General features: G+C 44.7%; 5 protein-coding genes and 1 long non-coding RNA gene across 12 annotated transcripts; 2 read left to right on the top strand and 4 right to left on the bottom strand.

The window, feature by feature from the left end:
* Positions 1–386: 386 nt before the first annotated feature.
* Positions 387–3,601, bottom strand: LOC135636044 (GTP-binding nuclear protein Ran1B-like). The gene is made up of 8 exons (XM_065147577.1): positions 3,454–3,601; positions 3,296–3,365; positions 2,678–2,734; positions 2,478–2,595; positions 1,368–1,457; positions 1,100–1,279; positions 944–1,021; positions 387–635 (listed from the first exon to the last, which is right to left on the bottom strand). The coding sequence occupies exons 1-8, from the start codon at positions 3,454–3,456 to the stop codon at positions 566–568; spliced, it is 666 nt and encodes a 221-aa protein (XP_065003649.1). The 5' UTR covers positions 3,457–3,601; the 3' UTR covers positions 387–565.
* A 1,246-nt stretch (positions 3,602–4,847) lies between these two features.
* On the top strand, positions 4,848–7,189 carry LOC103970080 (indole-3-pyruvate monooxygenase YUCCA1). Its single transcript, XM_009383755.3, has 4 exons — positions 4,848–6,233; positions 6,311–6,559; positions 6,691–6,813; positions 6,998–7,189. The coding sequence occupies exons 1-4, from the start codon at positions 5,595–5,597 to the stop codon at positions 7,187–7,189; spliced, it is 1,203 nt and encodes a 400-aa protein (XP_009382030.2). The 5' UTR covers positions 4,848–5,594.
* Positions 7,087–7,925, bottom strand: LOC135636700 (uncharacterized). Its single transcript, XR_010495990.1, has 2 exons — positions 7,389–7,925; positions 7,087–7,269 (listed from the first exon to the last, which is right to left on the bottom strand). It is a non-coding gene; the product is annotated as an uncharacterized LOC135636700 (long non-coding RNA).
* Positions 7,926–8,060: 135 nt separating this feature from the next.
* On the top strand, positions 8,061–9,601 carry LOC103970168 (probable 2-oxoglutarate-dependent dioxygenase AOP1). Its single transcript, XM_009383872.3, has 3 exons — positions 8,061–8,609; positions 8,693–9,041; positions 9,189–9,601. Exons 1-3 carry the CDS (start codon positions 8,104–8,106, stop codon positions 9,462–9,464), a joined length of 1,131 nt encoding a protein of 376 aa, XP_009382147.2. The 5' UTR covers positions 8,061–8,103; the 3' UTR covers positions 9,465–9,601.
* Positions 9,602–9,709: 108 nt separating this feature from the next.
* Positions 9,710–12,645, bottom strand: LOC135581982 (uncharacterized). Of its 5 annotated transcripts, none has more exons than XR_010495988.1 (4): positions 12,021–12,645; positions 11,288–11,514; positions 10,640–10,833; positions 9,710–10,069 (listed from the first exon to the last, which is right to left on the bottom strand). XR_010495988.1 is itself a non-coding variant. In XM_065148612.1 (3 exons), exons 1-3 carry the CDS (start codon positions 12,242–12,244, stop codon positions 10,062–10,064), a joined length of 459 nt encoding a protein of 152 aa, XP_065004684.1. In that variant the 5' UTR covers positions 12,245–12,645; the 3' UTR covers positions 9,710–10,061. The 5 variants fall into 5 exon arrangements, 3 of the variants coding, with proteins under 3 accessions (XP_065004684.1, XP_065004682.1, XP_065004683.1); XR_010495989.1 differs by having other exon boundaries at positions 9,710–10,021; XM_065148612.1 differs by lacking the exon at positions 10,640–10,833.
* A 606-nt stretch (positions 12,646–13,251) lies between these two features.
* Positions 13,252–17,411, bottom strand: LOC103970455 (potassium channel KAT4-like). Of its 3 annotated transcripts, none has more exons than XM_009384272.3 (13): positions 17,072–17,411; positions 16,755–16,970; positions 16,469–16,630; positions 15,816–15,873; positions 15,410–15,727; positions 15,094–15,333; positions 14,929–15,027; positions 14,825–14,857; positions 14,557–14,742; positions 14,343–14,417; positions 14,184–14,253; positions 13,844–14,002; positions 13,252–13,375 (listed from the first exon to the last, which is right to left on the bottom strand). In XM_009384272.3, exons 1-13 carry the CDS (start codon positions 17,272–17,274, stop codon positions 13,272–13,274), a joined length of 1,923 nt encoding a protein of 640 aa, XP_009382547.2. In that variant the 5' UTR covers positions 17,275–17,411; the 3' UTR covers positions 13,252–13,271. The 3 variants fall into 3 exon arrangements, with proteins under 3 accessions (XP_009382547.2, XP_018681899.2, XP_018681902.2); XM_018826354.2 differs by lacking the exon at positions 13,252–13,375 and adding an exon at positions 13,443–13,722; XM_018826357.2 differs by lacking the exon at positions 13,252–13,375 and adding an exon at positions 13,443–13,719.
* Between the last annotated feature and the right edge of the window lie 791 nt (positions 17,412–18,202).

Genomic DNA, 18,202 nt, shown 5'->3' with positions numbered 1-18,202 from the left:
AAAAACAAGTTCCTTAGAAATGTTTCTACTAGCATAATTCTTTTAAATCATCAGAGGAGAAAGGGTTAGTGGAAGAGTTAGAATCATAAATTCAATACTTACTAGCAAAAACAAAAACAAAAAGATTTAAGGCCACATCTTTACTCTTCACACCTCCATGAAAGGAGGCTATGGTAAGAACTAAGATGAGAATAATTCAACTCAAATTAATATTGCAATTTGCAACCATGGCACTGAGAGGAGCTCGAACCTGACGGCACAGCATTTTATAGTTTGATTCAAAGAGCAACCACACCGAACACTGTGTGTCAACGTTTCTTCTTGACAGAGAAATAAACGAAGAATTAGAATCGGAACATGATTAAATAACTTCTTTTGATCACACATGAAAGGAAAGAGTCTTGAATCAATTAATCAAACTAGTCTTCATGACTTTTCAAACGGTAAACGTGGAAAGTTCAACTCCATGGCTGGTGAAAAAACTAAAATAGTTCCAAGACGGGGCCTCGCGAGATGAACTACACAGACTGAGACCTTACTGCATATAGACATGAACCAAGAAACTCTAATCAAACACATCATCATCGTCATCAGGAAGGGGTTGGGCAGCAGCCGCAGCCAGCTCAGCTTCATGCCTGAAAATTGTAGATACACATGATCGACCGTTATCAAAATCAGAATACAACAGACTGAAAACCACATAAAGCTTCTTAGCATGCATGATACGATGATATGAAGAACAATTACCGAAACTGGAAATGAGTCATGAGATATATATACACTACTAAGACTGATAATTAGAAAAGAAAGGTACAACAGGTATTCATCGTATTGTTGTCAAGAAGGTGCTTTTGATGTCGCAAATTCTGACCAAAGAGCATTGGAAACCATGGGGAGGGAACTGAATTTCAAACTATTGAACAGAAAGTTAAGCTGCACTTACTGTTGCTGCGCAGCCAGATCAATCTGGACTTCTGGAGGCGCAAGAGCAGGTGATTCAACAAAGTGAAGATTCGGGTCCCTACCAACAAAAATGGCATTAAGGTCATCACATACACATAATGCAGCTTACAACAAAATAACACTCATTTCTCATTACCCTGCGAGTTTTCTAGCAAGATAAAGGAAGGGCTTCTCAAAGTTATAATTGCTCTTCGCAGAAATCTCATAGTATTGAAGGTTCTTCTTCCTGTGGAATGTAACTTGCTTTGCTTTGACCTGCCTGTTCTTCACATCGACCTTGTTACCACAGAGGACAATAGGAATGCTCTCACACACCCTGGTTTCAGAACAAATATGATAATTAGACAATTAGAAATATGAGGACAACTTTTGCACATTCAGTTCCAAGCATCTAGTCAAACCACCTGCAGAGATCTCGGTGCCATGTTGGAACATTTTTGTACGTTAACCTGGCAGTGACATCGAACATGATAATGGCACATTGACCATGGATGCTGTGTATACGAGTCAGGAAGAATCAAGTTAAAAACAAAACATATCTTGACACAAACATTTACAGCAATAAGTCATCAATGTTACCCATCACATCACATCACAGACAACCAAAGACAAGAAAAATTGTGTACCTCCGGCACCACAGAAAGCTAAAGGAATAATTAAAAACAAGGATATCGAATTTACATAATCCAACAAATTTAAACATTTGATTTATTTCCGTTTACACTCAAAAAATTCAGGCATGCAAAAAAAGAAAGGTCTATTTCAATTGGACAAATTTATGAATGTACTATTTTTTTTAGTAACAGAATAAATAGCCCCTACAAAATTAAAGTAATCGATTTCATATGACCATTTGATTACCAAAGGTAGCATTTAAAAATTGCATAATTTAATAAGCCTTCTGTCATTGCAAAGATGCTACTCTTATTCCTTTAGCTTTCTTTATCGACCTAGATGCAGAGTAGCAGTGTACTTATATGCCAAATGGTTCTTGATTGCCTTATCCAATTCTTGGTACCTTTTAACTTTAACTTCAAAGTTTTGCATTAGTGAATTATTTCTGCCATCTCAGATGGCATCATATTGGTGCTCCCTCTTTCATTCAGTTACAGTGAGTTGAGCCGATTTCAAAACCAATCTCTGTATTGTTGGTATAGCTGTATGGTTGAGGTCGAAACTGGAAAAGTCCCAGATTAAGCTTGGGTTACAGGAAGTTGATTATTAAATTTTGTACTCATCTCAAACCCATCTTTCAGTCACACCCATTTTTCTACTCAAATCTATCCCAAATCCAATAAGGAGTAACCTAACCCAATTTAAGCGTATTGTGTACCTCAAAACCCTGACCCACTGCCATCCCTGAATATGCATCACATAATTGGCATAATTACATGTAAGAAATTAAGCTTCTAATCAAACAACTTTTGGTCAGTCAACAAACCTGAATTGCATATATGGTATTAAAATAAACTCATTATATCTATGCTAAGAGAATTCAGTCAATTAAGACTTACTAGTATCCATCCCTAAGACCGCCAAACTTCTCTTGGCCAGCTGTATCCCAGCAATAAAATCTGATCTTCCCACAGTTTGTGAAGAAATCCAACGGATGGACCTCAACGCCAATTGTAGCTGAAAATAAGAATGCAAGATACTGTATATAAATACTCGACCAAAAAAAAAAAATCTGCCCAGAAACTGTTGTAACACTTACGCTCATACTTCTTCTCAAATTCACCAGTAAGATGCCTCTTCACAAATGTGGTTTTCCCTGAACCATAGCATACGGGAAGCAGATGATTACATCATAAAGAATGCATCAAATAATTCATTTTCCTTCTGAACAAGAAAAAAAAAACTTTTTGAAGGCGACTACAAAAAAATTCATCAGTTACTAAAGAAGCGAAGACTATAAACGATAAAAAAGCCTTTTTAGTGTCATTACATATCAAGCAATCAATTTGGCGTTCGATCCATATCTATTATTGATAGTGGCGGAAAAGGAAACATCACACAATTCCAGTGACACAGGAAACAAAAGCACTACCAAGTATTATGTAACAGTAGACTGAAACAAGAGGTTCAGAGGGCTAAAGGCAAGATTTTTGGAACCGATATCAAACATAATAAAGAAACTTGATTTGTTTGGAATTTCATGTGGTAATTCAAGCAAACAGAAAAACCAAATCAAGGCCAATACAAATGTTCCGACATATATGCCGCAGAAAAACACTGACCAAAGCGACAACAACAACATCCGAAGATGAACAAAAGAATCAAAGGATTAAAGATCGACAGACAAACGAAGAAGACAAATAGGAAGAGATCTCACCGGTCCCTCCATCACCTACAAGAACCAGCTTAAAGCTAGGGTAATCGACGGTCTGCTGATTCGGCAACGCCTGCAGAACCAGAAATCAAAAACCCCAGATAAGCAACAGAGCTCCGGAGGAAGAAGGAGAACAAAGCGGGATCAACCGTAAGCCCTACCATGAGATCGCTCGCGAAGAGGGACCGAAGGGAAGCCCGATCGAAATGAGGAACAGCGCAAGAGGGCGCGGTAGTATATATTTCATCAGCACGGCAAACCCTAAGCTGGAAGTTTCCCTTTTTGCCTCTCTTCCCCCCTCCGCTTCGTTTGAACGCGACATTCTCAGCCGTTGGATCCTTTGATCATGAACGCTCCTAACTTACAATATCCAACCCAAGCCACCGGTTCTACTAAACTGAGGCCGGACCAACATGGACCGACCAAATTGGGCCGGCCCACTTCAATCCACAATTTTACAGGCTTTTCTTGTCTGCCATGTCAACAAATTGCACAGCCTGCATCACATCAACCCCTCTTTCTCTCTCTCTCTCTCTCTCTCTCACTCATATTAAAGACGACAGATAAGAGCGAAAACCACACGCTACGTGCGATATCCCATCCCGTCATCACCATGACGTGCATGCACGTCGTATCCTCACGCCTCAATTCGACCATCAGATCGATTGATTGATACATTGATATACAGTACACAGTACAATACACCGGATCACGTCACAGCAAGTCATCCCGGGCGTCACCACCGCTGTCCCGGGTGGCGACGTCTCGTCCCCTCCGTTCGTCCACCATCGGCGTTTCATGTTTTCTTTGCCATTTCTGGAAGCTATCCCGGCCCCTATCCTCGTCTCCAAATCTTTCTTGAAAGCAATCCACCAGATCTCTCTCTCTCTCTCTCTCTCTCTCTCGTATCTTCCGGGCTGGTCAAGGCAGTGATCATCACATCATCATCTCGGCTCATAGGGCTACAGGGACGCAGGCGAGTCCTCCGTGCACCCATGTGTAGGGGTGGACTTAAGGGCGTTAGAGAGAGAGAGAGAGAGAGAGAGAAGAGAGACGTGTCCATTTAGGGAAATCCCATGGGGGAGAGAGGGAGAGAGAGGAGACAAGACCGTCGTCGTCATCATGCATCACCAGTCCCCTTGCGTGGTGTGAAGGTGTTCCGGATGCGTGGGTGTTCGAGATGAACTGTTAGTTGCATGGCCTTCAGCTTCAACTTAGCACTGGTATGGCGAGGACGACGGGACTACGGAATGAGACGGTGTGCGCTACCGATTGGTGAGCATTTGGGCCTCGGGCCTTGCACGCATTGCCTCGTCAGCCACAAATGCAAACCGACCACAGGAACTTCTCGAGGCCATGGCTGCCGACCACTGCAAGTCCTCACTCTGTGCTCGGTCACTCACCCATGACACACGGGTGAGCTACAGTGCGTCTCTGAAGTAGCACGCGCGTCGAGTTAGGCGAGTACAAAAAGCTCATCTTCGCTCCCTGCAAGAGTTGGCACTGAAACCATGTCGCCATGAGCAACGATGAAGCTGTGAAGTCGATCATCGAACATTTGCTTGACGACGTGAAGAATCCTGACAAGAGTAAGAGAGGAAAAAGGAGGAAACCAATGATAGGACATGCCGTCTGCAGAAGAGTTTGGCGTGGGATTCTATTCGACTGTGTAGGTGACAAGAAATTCCAGGTCAAATCTTGCTCAAAGCTACGTTCGCTTTCCAAGTGCGAGAACGCAGTGGTGGTTTGCTGTCATCAGAAACAATCTTCTTCTCCATAAATGAATCATTCAGTGTCCTGTTTTTATGCATGTATGTGATGCAAAGAGAGAGACAGGAGCAGTAGTAGTAATCCAAGTTTCTGATACGACAACGAGGGATATATATCAGTGTGGGAGATTTGCTGAGCCAGCACTTAAATGTTGCTGGGAAGAAGAGTCTCTGTTCTTCTTTCCATATCTCTGCCTTCTTTGACATCCGCTGTATCGTTTGCCTCGGTCCTCACGCTTCTACATTTCACGCTCGCAGTTCCTTTCTCTGCCCTGCAAGCAAAACCCTCCATTAAACCCCACCTAAAACAGTCCAAGTTCCGAAACATCACTCGCCCCTTTCGTCCCTTCCGAAACCCTATAAAGGCCCCTTACCTTCTCCTCCGGTAAAAAAGAGGTAATGATATCTACCCGGGAGAAGAGGTCCCTTTCCACAGTCGCATAACAACAAGGCGGCTTTTGACAGCCATCGCACAGCAAGGAAGGGAGAGAACAGAGCAGGGCAGGGCAGGGCAGAGCAGAGAGCGAGCACACATGGGTTCCGCAAGGGAAGCTGAAGGCGAGATAAGCCCTGCTACCTGGACGCCGGGCCCCATCATTGTGGGCGCTGGCCCCTCGGGCCTTGCCGCCGCGGCTTGCCTCGCCGACGTCGGCATCCCCTCTACCGTCCTCGAGAAGTCGAGCTGCGTCGCCTCGCTCTGGCAGCACCGCACCTATGACCGCTTGCGCCTCCACCTCCCCAAGCAGTTCTGCGAGCTCCCGCTGATGGGCTTCCCTAAGGGATTCCCCAAGTACCCGTCGAAGCAGCAGTTCGTATCCTACATGGAGTCCTACGCCGCCGCATTCGGCGTCCGGCCGCGGTTCCGGACCGAGGTCCTGGCTGCGGAGTTCGACGGGGCGATCGGGGCTTGGAGAGTCCGGACTCGCGATGGGGGCGAGCTTGTGAGCCGTTGGCTGGTGGTGGCGACGGGAGAGAACGCAGAGCCGGTGATCCCGGAGTTCCCGGGGATGGAGCGGTTCGGCGGGCGCGTTGTCCATACGTGCGCCTACAAGTGCGGGGCGGACTTCAAGGGGGAGAAGGTGTTGGTGGTAGGGTGCGGGAATTCCGGCATGGAGGTCAGTTTGGACCTCTGCCGCCATGGCGCAAGGCCTTACATGGTGGTCAGGAACACCGTGAGCTTTCTCTCTGCTCTCTTCCCCACTTCATTAGCTTCCACTATTTGCATGGCTCTGATCCTGCTGGTGTTTAGGTGCGTGTGTTGCCGCGTGAGATGCTGGGGCTGTCGACGTTTGGAGTGTCCATGGCGCTCCTGAGATGGCTGCCGCTGAGGCTGGTGGACCAGTTCCTGTGCGCCATGGCCCATCTCCTGCTCGGCGACACTGACAGGCTCGGCCTCCGAAGGCCCAAGACGGGCCCCATCGAGCTCAAGAACCTCACGGGCAAGACCCCGGTCCTCGACGTGGGCGCCCTCGCCCAAATCAAATCAGGCAACATTAAGGTGCATGGCTTCTCCGTCGAACAACTCGTGTGCATGCCTCCATTAGATTTCTCACCAAGCAAGCGTAGGATCGAACTCCTCCTCCATCGTTGCTAAAACTTGTGCCTCCCCTTTCTTTCGCGGGGACGAAGGTAATGCAGGGGCTGAAGGAGATGACAACGGGAGGAGCCAAGTTCGTGGACGGGACAGAGATGCAGTTCGACTCGATCATTATGGCGACGGGTTACAAGAGCAACGTACCTTCGTGGCTCAAGGTATCACAACGTGTTTGGTTGGTCTTCCTGCTCACGAGGTGAGGCCTCCTGAGTGGGTCAAGCGACTGGAGGCATCACTTTGTTGTGCCAGAGGTGCAGAGGTGGGCCAAAACCGGGGCAGGTCTACTCTGCACCATCATGCACGTACGTAACACTGATATTTTCGTTGTCCCAACAATGGCAGGGTGATTGTGGCCTGTTCACGAAGGAGGGCATGGCCAAAGACCCATTCCCCGGCGGATGGAAAGGGGAGAAGGGGCTCTACTGCGTGGGCTTCACCCGGCGAGGCCTCCTCGGGGCCTCCCATGACGCTCTCAACATCGCCCGCGACGTCCTTCTCCGGTGGAAGGAACCCCGTCATATGGCCATGCGGTGAAGGAAACAAGAAGAGAAGACCTCCTCCCATCCTTCTTCTTGTGTACTTCTTTTCACCCCATCGTGCAGTGCGGTGCAGAACTGGAGAACATGTATATTTTGGATACAGAAATGGAGAACGAGAACCTTTAGTGTTTCCTTTCCGTAGCATGAAATCATTAGGAGATCTCCAAACGAGGTATATGTTCTGGTGGTCAAACCTTTTACTTAGAACAGCTTGCAGTGAAGGGATGTAAGACCTCTGACGCTTGGGCATCTGCTGTGCCATGCATGCGCTATTCATCACCGCATGCCGGAGAAGAAGGCAGACTGCGTCAGAGGGAATAAATGGCTGGCTCCATGGAAATCTTATGATGCTCTCTGTTGCATGAGTCGTCGTCGCCTGCGAAACCTCTCACGCTTTGTGTGCTGCCACGAAGCTGCTGCTTTATACTCAGTTGCATCAATATACTCTATCTGAGCGTATGAACGAGACAATGATGGGTGGCTACGTCTGCATGGCTTCAGCATCCGTAGGACAAGAGGAGCATTCCCTCTAAGAGAAGTCATGCATGAAGAAGAAGCCCACTCGAGTTGGAGAGCATCACTTTCACCAGGGGGTCGTTCTTTCGTCAGTGCCAGGCTCCGTTTCATGCACGCTTACCCTGCACAAGAGAGCAAGCAACGTCACCGCTGATGCTAATGTCGTACGATCCTGAGGACTTGCAGCAGACTGAAAGCAACTCATTATATAGAAAATTAATCTATATGCTCATTAAACTAATATATGATCACGATCATATAAATTAGGTGCCACACAATATTCACTGAGGTTGACACGCGACGAAGATGATAACGTTGGTTGTATTGTGCTTTGTATCTCGTGCTGCGTCGGGAGCGGTTCCACGTGGGTTCTCCTTGTCCTTTGCACTGTTGATGCAACAGGCTTTGAAATCGTTGCTGGGTCTCGTGACTCCGGCCATCGATTTTGACCGAGAACGGTGTCTGTGCTTTCGGGTGGGTTGGGCAGAGAAGAGAGAGAGACGGATGGCGGCGGCGGTAGCAGCAGCAGCAGCTAAAGAACGAGGTCTCCCGAAGATCGACTTCACCGGCGTCGGCCAGGCCGACACCGGATCGCCTAGCTGGGAGGCTGTGCGGGAGCAGGTGATGCAAGCGCTTGGGTCCTACGGCTGCTTTGAGGCGGTGTACGACCGGGTTACTCCCCAGCTCCGTGGCTCGATCTTGGAGATGGCCGCCGAGGAACTGTTCCCGCTGCCTCTCGAGGCCAAGATCAAGAACACGTCCGACAAGCCCTTCGGCGGTTACCTCGGCCAGATCTCGGGCTTCGACTATGAGAGCCTCGCCATCACGGACGCGCCCCTTCCTCACGGCGCCCCAAGGTTCTGCGGCCTCCTGTGGCCCGACGGGAACCCCGATTTCTGGTAATCACCGTCTTCCTATTTCTCCGATCCGTCGCGCAGTGCGAACTGAGAAATTGATGGGCACGCATATGATCTGCTTGTAGCGAGAAGGCGTATACGTTCTCCAAGAAACTGGGAGAACTGGAGGAGATGGTGAGGAGGATGGTGTTGGAGAGCCTGGGGGTGACCGAGTACCACGAGGAGCAGTCGGCGTCCATCTGGTACCTGCTTCGTTTCTCCAAGTACGGTGCGGTCGGTGACGGCGAACAGGAGGAGGAGGGAGAGAGGAAGAAGGCGGGATATATGGCGCACCGGGACGTCAACACGCTGGGGATCGTGTGCCAGCTGAACGGGGTGGATGGGCTGGAGGTGGACAGCGGAGACGGGCAGTGGATCCCCGCCAAGCCCAGCTCCCCCACCTCCTACTTCGTCATCGCCGGCGATACCTTTCGGGTACTGCAAAAAAAATCTGGATCTATTGTTGTCGTATTCAACTACGTCATCCTTGTCCCCATCAGTAGACTAAATGCAAGACACGTTCGCCTGCTGACGAAGCCCACTCATATCGGTAAACTTAGTCTCTCCTGCTCTTCCAAGCAGGCATGGAGCAATGGCAGGGTGACCGCCCCTCTGCATCGCGTCAACGTGGGTGGCGAGGACACGAGATACTCTGTCATACTTTTCTCAGTTCCCAAGGACGAGGCGGTGATCCAAGCCCCGGCGGAGCTGGTGGACGAACGCCGCCCCACCCTTTTCCGTCCTTTCGCCTTCGGCGAGTTCTTGCGGTTCTGCGCTACAGAGGAGGGCATGAAGGCCGAGTGCAAGCTGAGTGCTTATTGCGGTCGGGCGGCCGCAGCGGAGGCGGCGGAAGCATGATCGCTACGTGCTGGGGATGGGAATGGTGTGTTGGTCCGCAGCTCGTCGTCCTTAGAATCAAGGAGCTTCCTCCTTAAATCATCAGTATGCATGAAAATGACATCAAGGAGTCAATAAAGCTTGTTTGATTACTCGCATGAACTTATTCCGTTAGTGTAACAAAATGAGGTCAAACGAGCTGCAATTTAGTGGTCATTTCTTTCTCAACCCATTATATAATCATCGACAGATAAAGCCAGAGAACATAAAGCCATGAAACTGATCAACATGAAGACAATACAAATCACAGTTTAATCATAATTGTCTGAGTAAATTTTTAACCTGTAGAGCCATAATTCTTGTTAGACGTTTGTACATGACAAGAAATGAAATTTTAAACCTAGAAACCGAACATGTAAAACCATGAACAAAAGCAAGAATTTTGTAGTTGCCAGTATCATGTCTCTGCTCCTCCACAGATTGACACCAAGGATCTACAACAAAAGACTCATTGCTGCAGTCATCAGCATCCATTCACGTGATCTACTTTTCATCAACTTGAGAATTCCTCAAATTTCCTAAGGACATGGAGGAGAACGCGATATTATGTTTAACTTCTCAAACATCTGTGGAGAATAAACTTCACAAAAGTTAAATAATAAATAGTACAAAAAATAAGAAGAAAGAAATCAGAGCATACAAGTCATTTAAAGTTTTTGATTCTTGATATCCTACAATAACATACAATTCACAAGGGTAAATATAAAAATCTCCCTAAAAGGCAGAGCTTAGTTTAGCATCAGTTTGTGTTGAAGGCCTAGACATACATCCTGAGTTGCAATGAGATCCCATGGCTTTTATATTTTGATGGTAAATTAGGTCAATCATTTGTAAAGACAAAACTATCAAGTGGTAATTCTTAAAAGAACAACATCGATGGTGGATGTAGCGCCCACTAGTGACTGGCAAAATACCCATGGATGAAGAAAAGTATAATTGCAGAAAGTTCCCTAAACTAAGCTGGATGGTCATAGAAACAAAACAAGGGAGCAGCTAAATCAGATGCAATAGAACAACCAAAGGAATTCTTAAAGTAAGCTTACTCATTGGACATATTATAGGTTGTTCTTGAATTAGAAAAACAACAAGATTATGACAGAATACGGCAGAAGATGAAAATTCATGATCTTGAGTACCATGTCTGATAATTGTTTTTGGTCATAATTACATGCTGCTCTTGTGTGGTCTTCATGGACTGAATTGGCTGCTGACCTGGTTTTGTTGTTTCGTACCACTAACTTTTATTGGTATCCTTCACTCTAGGTATAAATTAAGAGTGGGATCCTCTCAAACTATCATATGCTTCCATTGTGATGATGGTCCGCATGGTCTGAAAAAAAAAAAACTACATTAAAATTTTAATAAGTGACTGCCTGATCTGAATCAGGTGATAATTAGTGAGGCTCAAATTTGCAGATTAAACTCTGCCTTCCAGAGAGTGGTTGAGGCATTAGAGGCATCTAGGCACCATATTATTTTTTTCTGAAAATTATATGATGCTATATCTTTCCTTAATTCTCAACATACAGAAAAACAAATGGTCATGTTGCTCCTCAAGCTACAAACGCCGACCCCTCTAGACCCTCATTTGTGGAATCCATCCTTGTATATCCATCAACACTGTAGTTAATGAATTTAGAAGAAAAGGTATCTGATGCAAGAAGAATGCATATTTGTAGCATGAAACCAACTATGGTGTTACTAGAATATTATCATAGGTGTGCATGCATCACATAAGAATAAGGATATAGATGACAAATAGTAACAAGCAAAAGATCGCTTACCTGAACGAAGTCTTGCAATAGGAATTTCTTGCAACTCACGCTTGATGCACAACCGTCTGCCGAGGAATGACATCAATGCCAAACCAGTGATGTTAACAACCCACCAGGTAATGGAAGATGGCCAACCCCCATATATGATGCATATAAAGAGATGGATGATGTAGAGAGTAGCTGAAAAATCTAAGCACTTTTTAGCTCTTTCTATCAAGTGAAACAAATAACCTGCCCTGCTCAAGCAAAAACGGAAGCTCACTAAGATAACATTCTGTTGAAGTAATTCATAGGAATAAACATTGTTCCTTTTAGCATTATTAAATGGCCGTAATATTGAGTTAATTTCCATAGTCAAAAACCTGAAGAGCTCAAGAGCAGAGCACTGCAAGTAGTGGAATTTCTATACATCAAGCAGCACATGAAAATTCATCAAACTAATGAATGCGATGTGCCTAAATTTCAAATATATAACTGATGCAAAGATTAGGAGAAGATTATCAATAAAAAAGGAGAAGTTTCATATCCCAAAGATGCAAAAGTGGTACGAAGAACTCAAAGCAAACAACAGCAAGGGGGAAAGGAGATTAGGAAGTAACTCCCTGGAGGCAATTGAAAACAAAAGCAGAGCAAATTAGGGAGCACAAACAAGAAAGCTGAGATTTGTAGCCACCCTAGAGGCAACCCAATAAAAAAGATGAGCAAATTAGTGACCACTACTAAGAAAGTCGAGATTTTTTACCCGGCGAGGGAGCTGAGAAGGAACGAGGCGATGGCGCACCATCCGGTGACCGTGGAAGTCACAAGCGTCGAGAAATCGAACAAGTACACGAGGCTCATTCGGGGCACTCGAGCGCTAACGAGAACGGCCATGAACAATCCGAGGGTCAGATAGTAGAGACACAGGAGGCAGACGATCTGCGACACGATAAGCCACGGATCCCACACGACCGCCCCATAGAACATGACGACTCCGTCTCCGCTCGAATCAAAACCCTATCGCCTTCCTTCTCACAACTCCCTGATTCGAAGCAGGCGGAACCAGATCCGCCGGGAACTTCCACTTCTCTTGCAGAACCGAATCAAGAACAGCCGAAAATTTCGCTTCGCTATTCCCCCAAATCAACTCCCAAACTTGGGTACCAGAGAAAAATCCAAATGAAACAAATGTGGAGGAACACTACCAAGATCGTGACTTCGAACCTCAACCGCACAATCCACCATGCATTGATGAGAAAGAGATCCAGAAGGGCAACCAACCAAGACAACCTCCAGCGATCTCGTCGACGATGCTTCGGCCAAGCAAGAGAGGATCGGGGTCTCGAATCGCGAGGAGACCTGCGAAATGACGGAGAGAGAGAGGACGCGATTCCTTTACGCGGCCACCGACTTCCCTGTTGATTCAAGAAAGAAAGCGGGGCCCGCGGGGTACGTCTAGACGACTGGCAAGAACGTGGGTTTAGCACGACCAGCGTAAATGAATCTCTATGAGATGGACGATCCTGATATTAATTTTTAATTTTATTCAAAATATCACTTTTACGCATATTTAATATATATATATATAATATTTGATATTACGAATTATAACATAGCACACATATCCCTTCAAATATTAAGTGTGTGTGTGTATATATATATATATATATATATATATATATATATATATATATATATATATATATATATATATATATTCCCAGAAAATCATGATTAATTTCTTCTGATCATGATTAGTATCAATTTATGTAATATAATATACTCAATATATATTTATCTTAATTAAAAAAAGTTAACTATAGGGATATGCTAAATTCAAATTGAGAATGATTACAAATGTAATTAGTATATATATATATATATATATATATATATATATATATATATACTAATTACATTTAACTGGAAACCCATATTAACATTGATATTATTTGAGCAGATTCTGCATAAATATATATATATATATATATATATCCTCCTCTTTCTTTCCTCTTCAACATATGAACAAGTGGTCATTGTCTCTAATGGTGCAAATCTCTTCGATTTCTGCACCATCAGGTGCGAGAACCCTCCTTGCTTCCATCCCAAATGTCTTCTCTGCACACAAACAATGTAAGAGCCATTGCTGAGTTCAACTTTTGTTGGATGGTTGCGATCATTGTCTGTTGTTAGGGAGTATATGAAGAGAAAAAAATTGAAATACATATATTTTACAGACTGATAGAATGTTCTTTGTGATACTAACATTTATGATTCAACAATAACAATAACAACAAAATGGTAACTTTAATGATTGAAATAGACTCAAACTTTTCGGCAAGTATCACTTCTGATAGCTTTAATTAGTTGAGAACTCAGTAACCTTCCCTTGTCATGAACCTGGAATGGATCCACCAGCTGAGACCAAGCACTTTTGATTCTTTTACTTCTCACCTCTCATACTTCTTCCATGATGTGTAAGAAATATAGTAAGTTCTGATTGTTATAGGTTTGCTTTAAGCTTAATGCAAAAAACCAGAGATAATTTTGTGAAACTTGAATTTTAGCACAATTAGATCTTCATACCTGCCAATTTCAGTAGTTCTTCCATTGAATCAGGTAGAAAAATGAGTTTTCCTGCAGCATGCCTTCCTATTTTGCTAGTTTCATCAGGATGATGTCCATGAATTGTCACTCTCTTGTCTAAATCACATGAAGATGAGCTATAAGCTGCTGTTAGTGGCTCTGCAACAACATACAAGCATGAAATGCTTTACTTCCATATCCAATTTGGATACTTGTTTTGCTGTTCTTGATACAAATGCACACCAAGCAATGATGAAATGGTTATATGATACATAAGATTTCCTCCTCTTGGAATCTAATTTTCTGCTAATTCCAGAGGATAGTGTTTCATGATTTCTACCTTGTGCAGCAGTTTCCTGGTCATTTGACATTGATGCTTCAAGATTCTGTAGTTCCTCTGAGATTCCTTCCTGTTGCCGAAAATTCATGATCCTATTTTATAGTCTTCATATAAAATGCTTATGTTTGATGTTTCTTACTGTTTGATAGAGTGATGTACCTCATTCATTTGCTTCAGCAACTCTGGCACAAAGGCTACCTCTTCAATCAAGTCTGTGCTGAGCTCCTTGAGGAACTGCAAATGATCAAAGCCTCAAAAGTCAGAAAAGATGGTGTTCCTCCTCTGTCTGAAACGCTCATCAATATGACAGAATACCAAGAACTAGTAATACTCAATCAACATGTTCTTCGATACACTATATCCAGCTCCAAACCTGCATGAAGTTGGATAAGACTCTCTTCCCATCTGCGTTATATGGCTGCACAATCTGCATAAAATGTCGATGACTGATTCGAACGACCTGCGAAAGCCTCTTGCTTCGCACCGTAAAGGGCTGTGGGATGTTGAAGATTACCCCAATTTCTCCTACCAGATCTGCAGGACCTAATGTTGACAGAAACTAAAAGTTTCACCTTGTATCAGTTGCACTATGTAAGAATCAGAGAAGTGTGTTCTTCATTCTCCGACAGCAACTCTCGTACCTTTTCTGCTCCATTCTTAGATGTCAAGACATCCTGCATGATTGCAAGATTAGAAGAAGGGAGTGGTCAAGATGTCAGATGCAGTGTGTGTGTTCTGGCCATACCACCGCGCCAGAGACGATGATGTACAGGTCCGTGGGGATCTCGTTCTCTATGATGATGTCCACTTTGGGAGGGAAGTACTCTGCTTTCATCTCTGAAACCTGTCACAGCATATCAGCTTCGCTTGTGTTGATTATGTGTGGTATCAGATAGATTACGATGGTTACCAGCTGCACTATGAACTCCGGTGAGACTCCTTTGAAGAGGTACGTGGCTTCCACGGTGCGCCGGAAGAGGTGCTGGGCGATGGTGGATCTGATCGCCTTGGGCAGGTCCGCGATCACCTCTTCCTGCTGCAACTCCATCGTCTTGAACCGGAGCTGTAGGTGTGCCATCGTCTGCTCCCGCAGGCCGTCCGGCAGCCGGTGCTTGCTCGCGAACCGCGAAACTCGATGAATGGTGTCCCTCTGCGTGCATGCCAGCATCAAAAGATCGACACGGAGCAGCAGGGGAGGATGAAGAGGAAGCAGGACCGGCGGGTACCATGAGGAAGGTGCGGGTGGCGGCGTGGACGATGAGGTTGGTCATGTTGCCGATGAGGTAGGCGGTGAGGCCGATGTTGAAGAGCATGAGGAAGATGGTGAACACCTTCTCGCCGGTGTTCCAGGCGTGCAAGTCGCCGTAGCCGACAGTTGTGAGGGTGGTGATGGACCAGTAAACGGCGTAGGTGTAGCCCAGCCATATGCTTCGCTCTTGGAAATCCGGAATCAGGCTGCCGATCCACGTCTTCTCCTTCACCCGGTAGTGGATGGCCATCCAGTAATACACGCAAGCCGATGAGTGCACCGCGAACAGTGTCACCTGCGCCAGGAAGAAGAAGAAGAAGACAACGTGGCCCAAAAGACCCCAACTCATGCGGATTCCATGCGTGGCATGCAGATGAGCTTACGCAGATGAGCTTCACGTATCTTGTCCAGAAGTAGCTGAATCGAATGTCCTTCTCCAGCCTGCAATACATCATTTGGTACGAGAAAGATGAATGAGAATTAACAATCTATTTCAAACGACAATAGTAATTCTAACATCAAAGAAAATACAACATATTTGTTCGTCGATAGAAATATTCATGTGTCAAACAAAAAAGAGATGAAAACATCACCTTATGGCCATTTGGTCATTGAATATGAAGGTCTGTCAGCAGTTGGTGCCATTAGTAGATTGTGAACTAAAATATTGGATTTGCTGCATAATGTGATCTTCATATGACATGCTTTAATCCAAGTTCACAATGGATGGGACAAGGAATTTGGTTTAGTTTATGAGATAATTAGGTTCCTTTTGGACGAGCTCTGCCGTCCATCATTTGCACAACACTTACCCATCATTGTTTTGTCAGGGAACAGCAGGAGATCATAAGCAAATCAATGAATGGAGGCCACAGAGGAGATCACAATGGATTTTGTGTATTATCATGTTAGATTTTCATTTTGCCAAGAGAAATCTAAGGACTTGTTCTTTGTATCTGAAGATTCCCTAGTTTCATGTTTATGGCCTACCGGAGATTAGAATATTACGTAGAGGAAGTGACGATTGAGAGCTTACCTTGCGAACAGCTTGCTTGCCCGCCGGAGCCGCCACAGCCGGAGCAGATTCACGACTCCAAAGACCGACCCACCGTTCCCTCTACCGGTGATGATTCGGTATATGATATGGAAGGGGATGGTAGATGCCACGTCCATCACAAACCATGGCCGTGTCAAGTATCTGTAGCACACAAGAAGATGAGATGATCAGTTTGATTAGAGAGAGAAAGAGAGAGAGGTGGACATGGCTGTCTTGTTGAGCTTGAAGATGAGGAGATTCAGATTCTATGTGCACGCAAGTGCACCTCTTTGCTATCTTTCTCCGGTCGTCTACGAGGAGGTACGTGGAGCTGTTGAAGTAGGCGACGGAGAAGGAGACGACGATGTCGACGCCGAAGAACACGTCGACGACGAGGTCGACGACGAGGAGCGAGCCCGAGCTCACCTGTGGAAACGCCAGCTCCAACGGCGACGCCCATGCTGAGTAGAACACCAGCACGATCAGAAACATCTGCCACCATCTGTCCCAAGGAATCAAGAACTTGTTTCACACTCGATGACGAACAAGGGAGGAAGCGAAATGAGAGAGAGAGAGAGAGAGAGAGAGAGTGGTCTTCTTGACCTGTAACGGGGATCATACGGTGCAATGATATATTTCTTGATGTCAGGGTAGTTTCCATCAACGCCAGCTCCGAAGGCCGGAAGGAGGCTACTGGAGAGCGCAGCGAAGCTCTTAATCTGGCCACTCGACCACCCTCGTCTTATCAACCCTGGCTTCTGCTTCCTCCTCTCGTCATCCACCATGGCTTCCTCTCTGTTGCTCATCTTCTGGTGCAGTAGCCCTACCAGAGAGACAGAGAGAGAGAGAGAGAGAGAGAGAGAGAGAGAGAGAGAGAGAGAGAGAGAGAGAGAGAGATTCTTACTGCTACTTGAAGAAGGTTGGAAACATGAAGTGTTTCTGATTTCCATCTGCAACACGCAAGATACTATCTATAAGAATGACCTGATCATGCTTCTTTAGAAGTCTGATAATGATAAAGATTGCTACATGAGTAAGTTATTTGTTTATGGTGAATCATTGCAGGAAAAGTCAACTGCTACTCCTCAGCTCATAGTTGTATAGTCCACCAAGGCCTAAGAGGTCTCCAGTCTACCAATGTAGCTTGGAGAGATGCCAAACACTAATTGGATCTTGCAACAGTTTACTTATTCTTTAATGAATTTTGCAGGATTAGATTCAGCACAGCCTACTCTTAAATATGTTGCTTGAGGATCACAATAAGATAAAATTCTTTATGTTGTGTAGTATAATTTTGATGGTTCTCTTATTCTTTTTTTTCTTTTGTGGACCAGTTGATAGTTAATATCTTGTTCTGGTTTTATGTAACAATGCTGCCTAATAAATCATTCATGTCACATGTTTAAATATTAATGTTTGATTAAAAAAATATGAGTGATATTGATGATAGTTTGATTAACTTGATTTGATTTAAACTCGCATAGACAAGAAGTCTTTAGAAACGATTAAGAGAATCTTAAATATTCAACCCGATGTTGAAGACTAAGGTCAAATATGATTCTTGATGTGATATCTCTGATGCTTAAGTTAATAATAGAATAAAATAAAAATTATGAATAATCAATGTGACATCAATTATTGTAATATGATAAACCTTTTATAATTGATCCAGTTGAAAAAACTATTTTAGGATATGAATAAAAAATAATATTTTATATTGAATTGATGTCTTGA

Source organism: Musa acuminata, chromosome BXJ3-4 (assembly GCF_036884655.1).
Source record: "Musa acuminata AAA Group cultivar baxijiao chromosome BXJ3-4, Cavendish_Baxijiao_AAA, whole genome shotgun sequence".
NCBI classification, from domain to species: domain Eukaryota; kingdom Viridiplantae; phylum Streptophyta; class Magnoliopsida; order Zingiberales; family Musaceae; genus Musa; species Musa acuminata.
This window is presented reverse-complemented; position numbering and strand designations above follow the sequence as displayed.

What these genes read in the sequence shown, in the direction of transcription:
- LOC103970455 (XM_009384272.3), bottom strand. Translation starts at nt 17,274, where the DNA reads ATGAGCAACAGAGAGGAAGCCATGGTGGATGACGAGAGGAGGAAGCAG. An exon ending in GCAAGCAAGCTGTTCGCAAG is followed by an intron (nt 15,874 to 16,468) that starts GTAAGCTCTCAA and finishes GATGTATTGCAG; the next exon opens with GCTGGAGAAGGACATTCGAT. An exon ending in TCATCGTCTCTGGCGCGGTG is followed by an intron (nt 14,858 to 14,928) that starts GTATGGCCAGAA and finishes GCAATCATGCAG; the next exon opens with GATGTCTTGACATCTAAGAA.
- LOC135581982 (XM_065148610.1), bottom strand. Translation starts at nt 12,244, where the DNA reads ATGTTCTATGGGGCGGTCGTGTGGGATCCGTGGCTTATCGTGTCGCAG. An exon ending in CTTCTCAGCTCCCTCGCCGG is followed by an intron (nt 11,515 to 12,020) that starts GTAAAAAATCTC and finishes TTGCTTGAGCAG; the next exon opens with GGCAGGTTATTTGTTTCACT. An exon ending in TATTGCAAGACTTCGTTCAG is followed by an intron (nt 10,022 to 11,287) that starts GTAAGCGATCTT and finishes CCATGTCCTTAG; the next exon opens with GAAATTTGAGGAATTCTCAA.
- LOC103970168 (XM_009383872.3), top strand. Translation starts at nt 8,104, where the DNA reads ATGCAACAGGCTTTGAAATCGTTGCTGGGTCTCGTGACTCCGGCCATC. An exon ending in GACGGGAACCCCGATTTCTG is followed by an intron (nt 8,610 to 8,692) that starts GTAATCACCGTC and finishes ATCTGCTTGTAG; the next exon opens with CGAGAAGGCGTATACGTTCT. An exon ending in TCGCCGGCGATACCTTTCGG is followed by an intron (nt 9,042 to 9,188) that starts GTACTGCAAAAA and finishes TCTTCCAAGCAG; the next exon opens with GCATGGAGCAATGGCAGGGT.
- LOC135636044 (XM_065147577.1), bottom strand. An exon ending in ATTTGAGAAGAAGTATGAGC is followed by an intron (nt 2,596 to 2,677) that starts GTAAGTGTTACA and finishes TCTTATTTTCAG; the next exon opens with CTACAATTGGCGTTGAGGTC. An exon ending in TGGCACCGAGATCTCTGCAG is followed by an intron (nt 1,280 to 1,367) that starts GTGGTTTGACTA and finishes TTCTGAAACCAG; the next exon opens with GGTGTGTGAGAGCATTCCTA.
- LOC103970080 (XM_009383755.3), top strand. Translation starts at nt 5,595, where the DNA reads ATGGGTTCCGCAAGGGAAGCTGAAGGCGAGATAAGCCCTGCTACCTGG. An exon ending in ACATGGTGGTCAGGAACACC is followed by an intron (nt 6,234 to 6,310) that starts GTGAGCTTTCTC and finishes GCTGGTGTTTAG; the next exon opens with GTGCGTGTGTTGCCGCGTGA. An exon ending in ACGTACCTTCGTGGCTCAAG is followed by an intron (nt 6,814 to 6,997) that starts GTATCACAACGT and finishes CAACAATGGCAG; the next exon opens with GGTGATTGTGGCCTGTTCAC.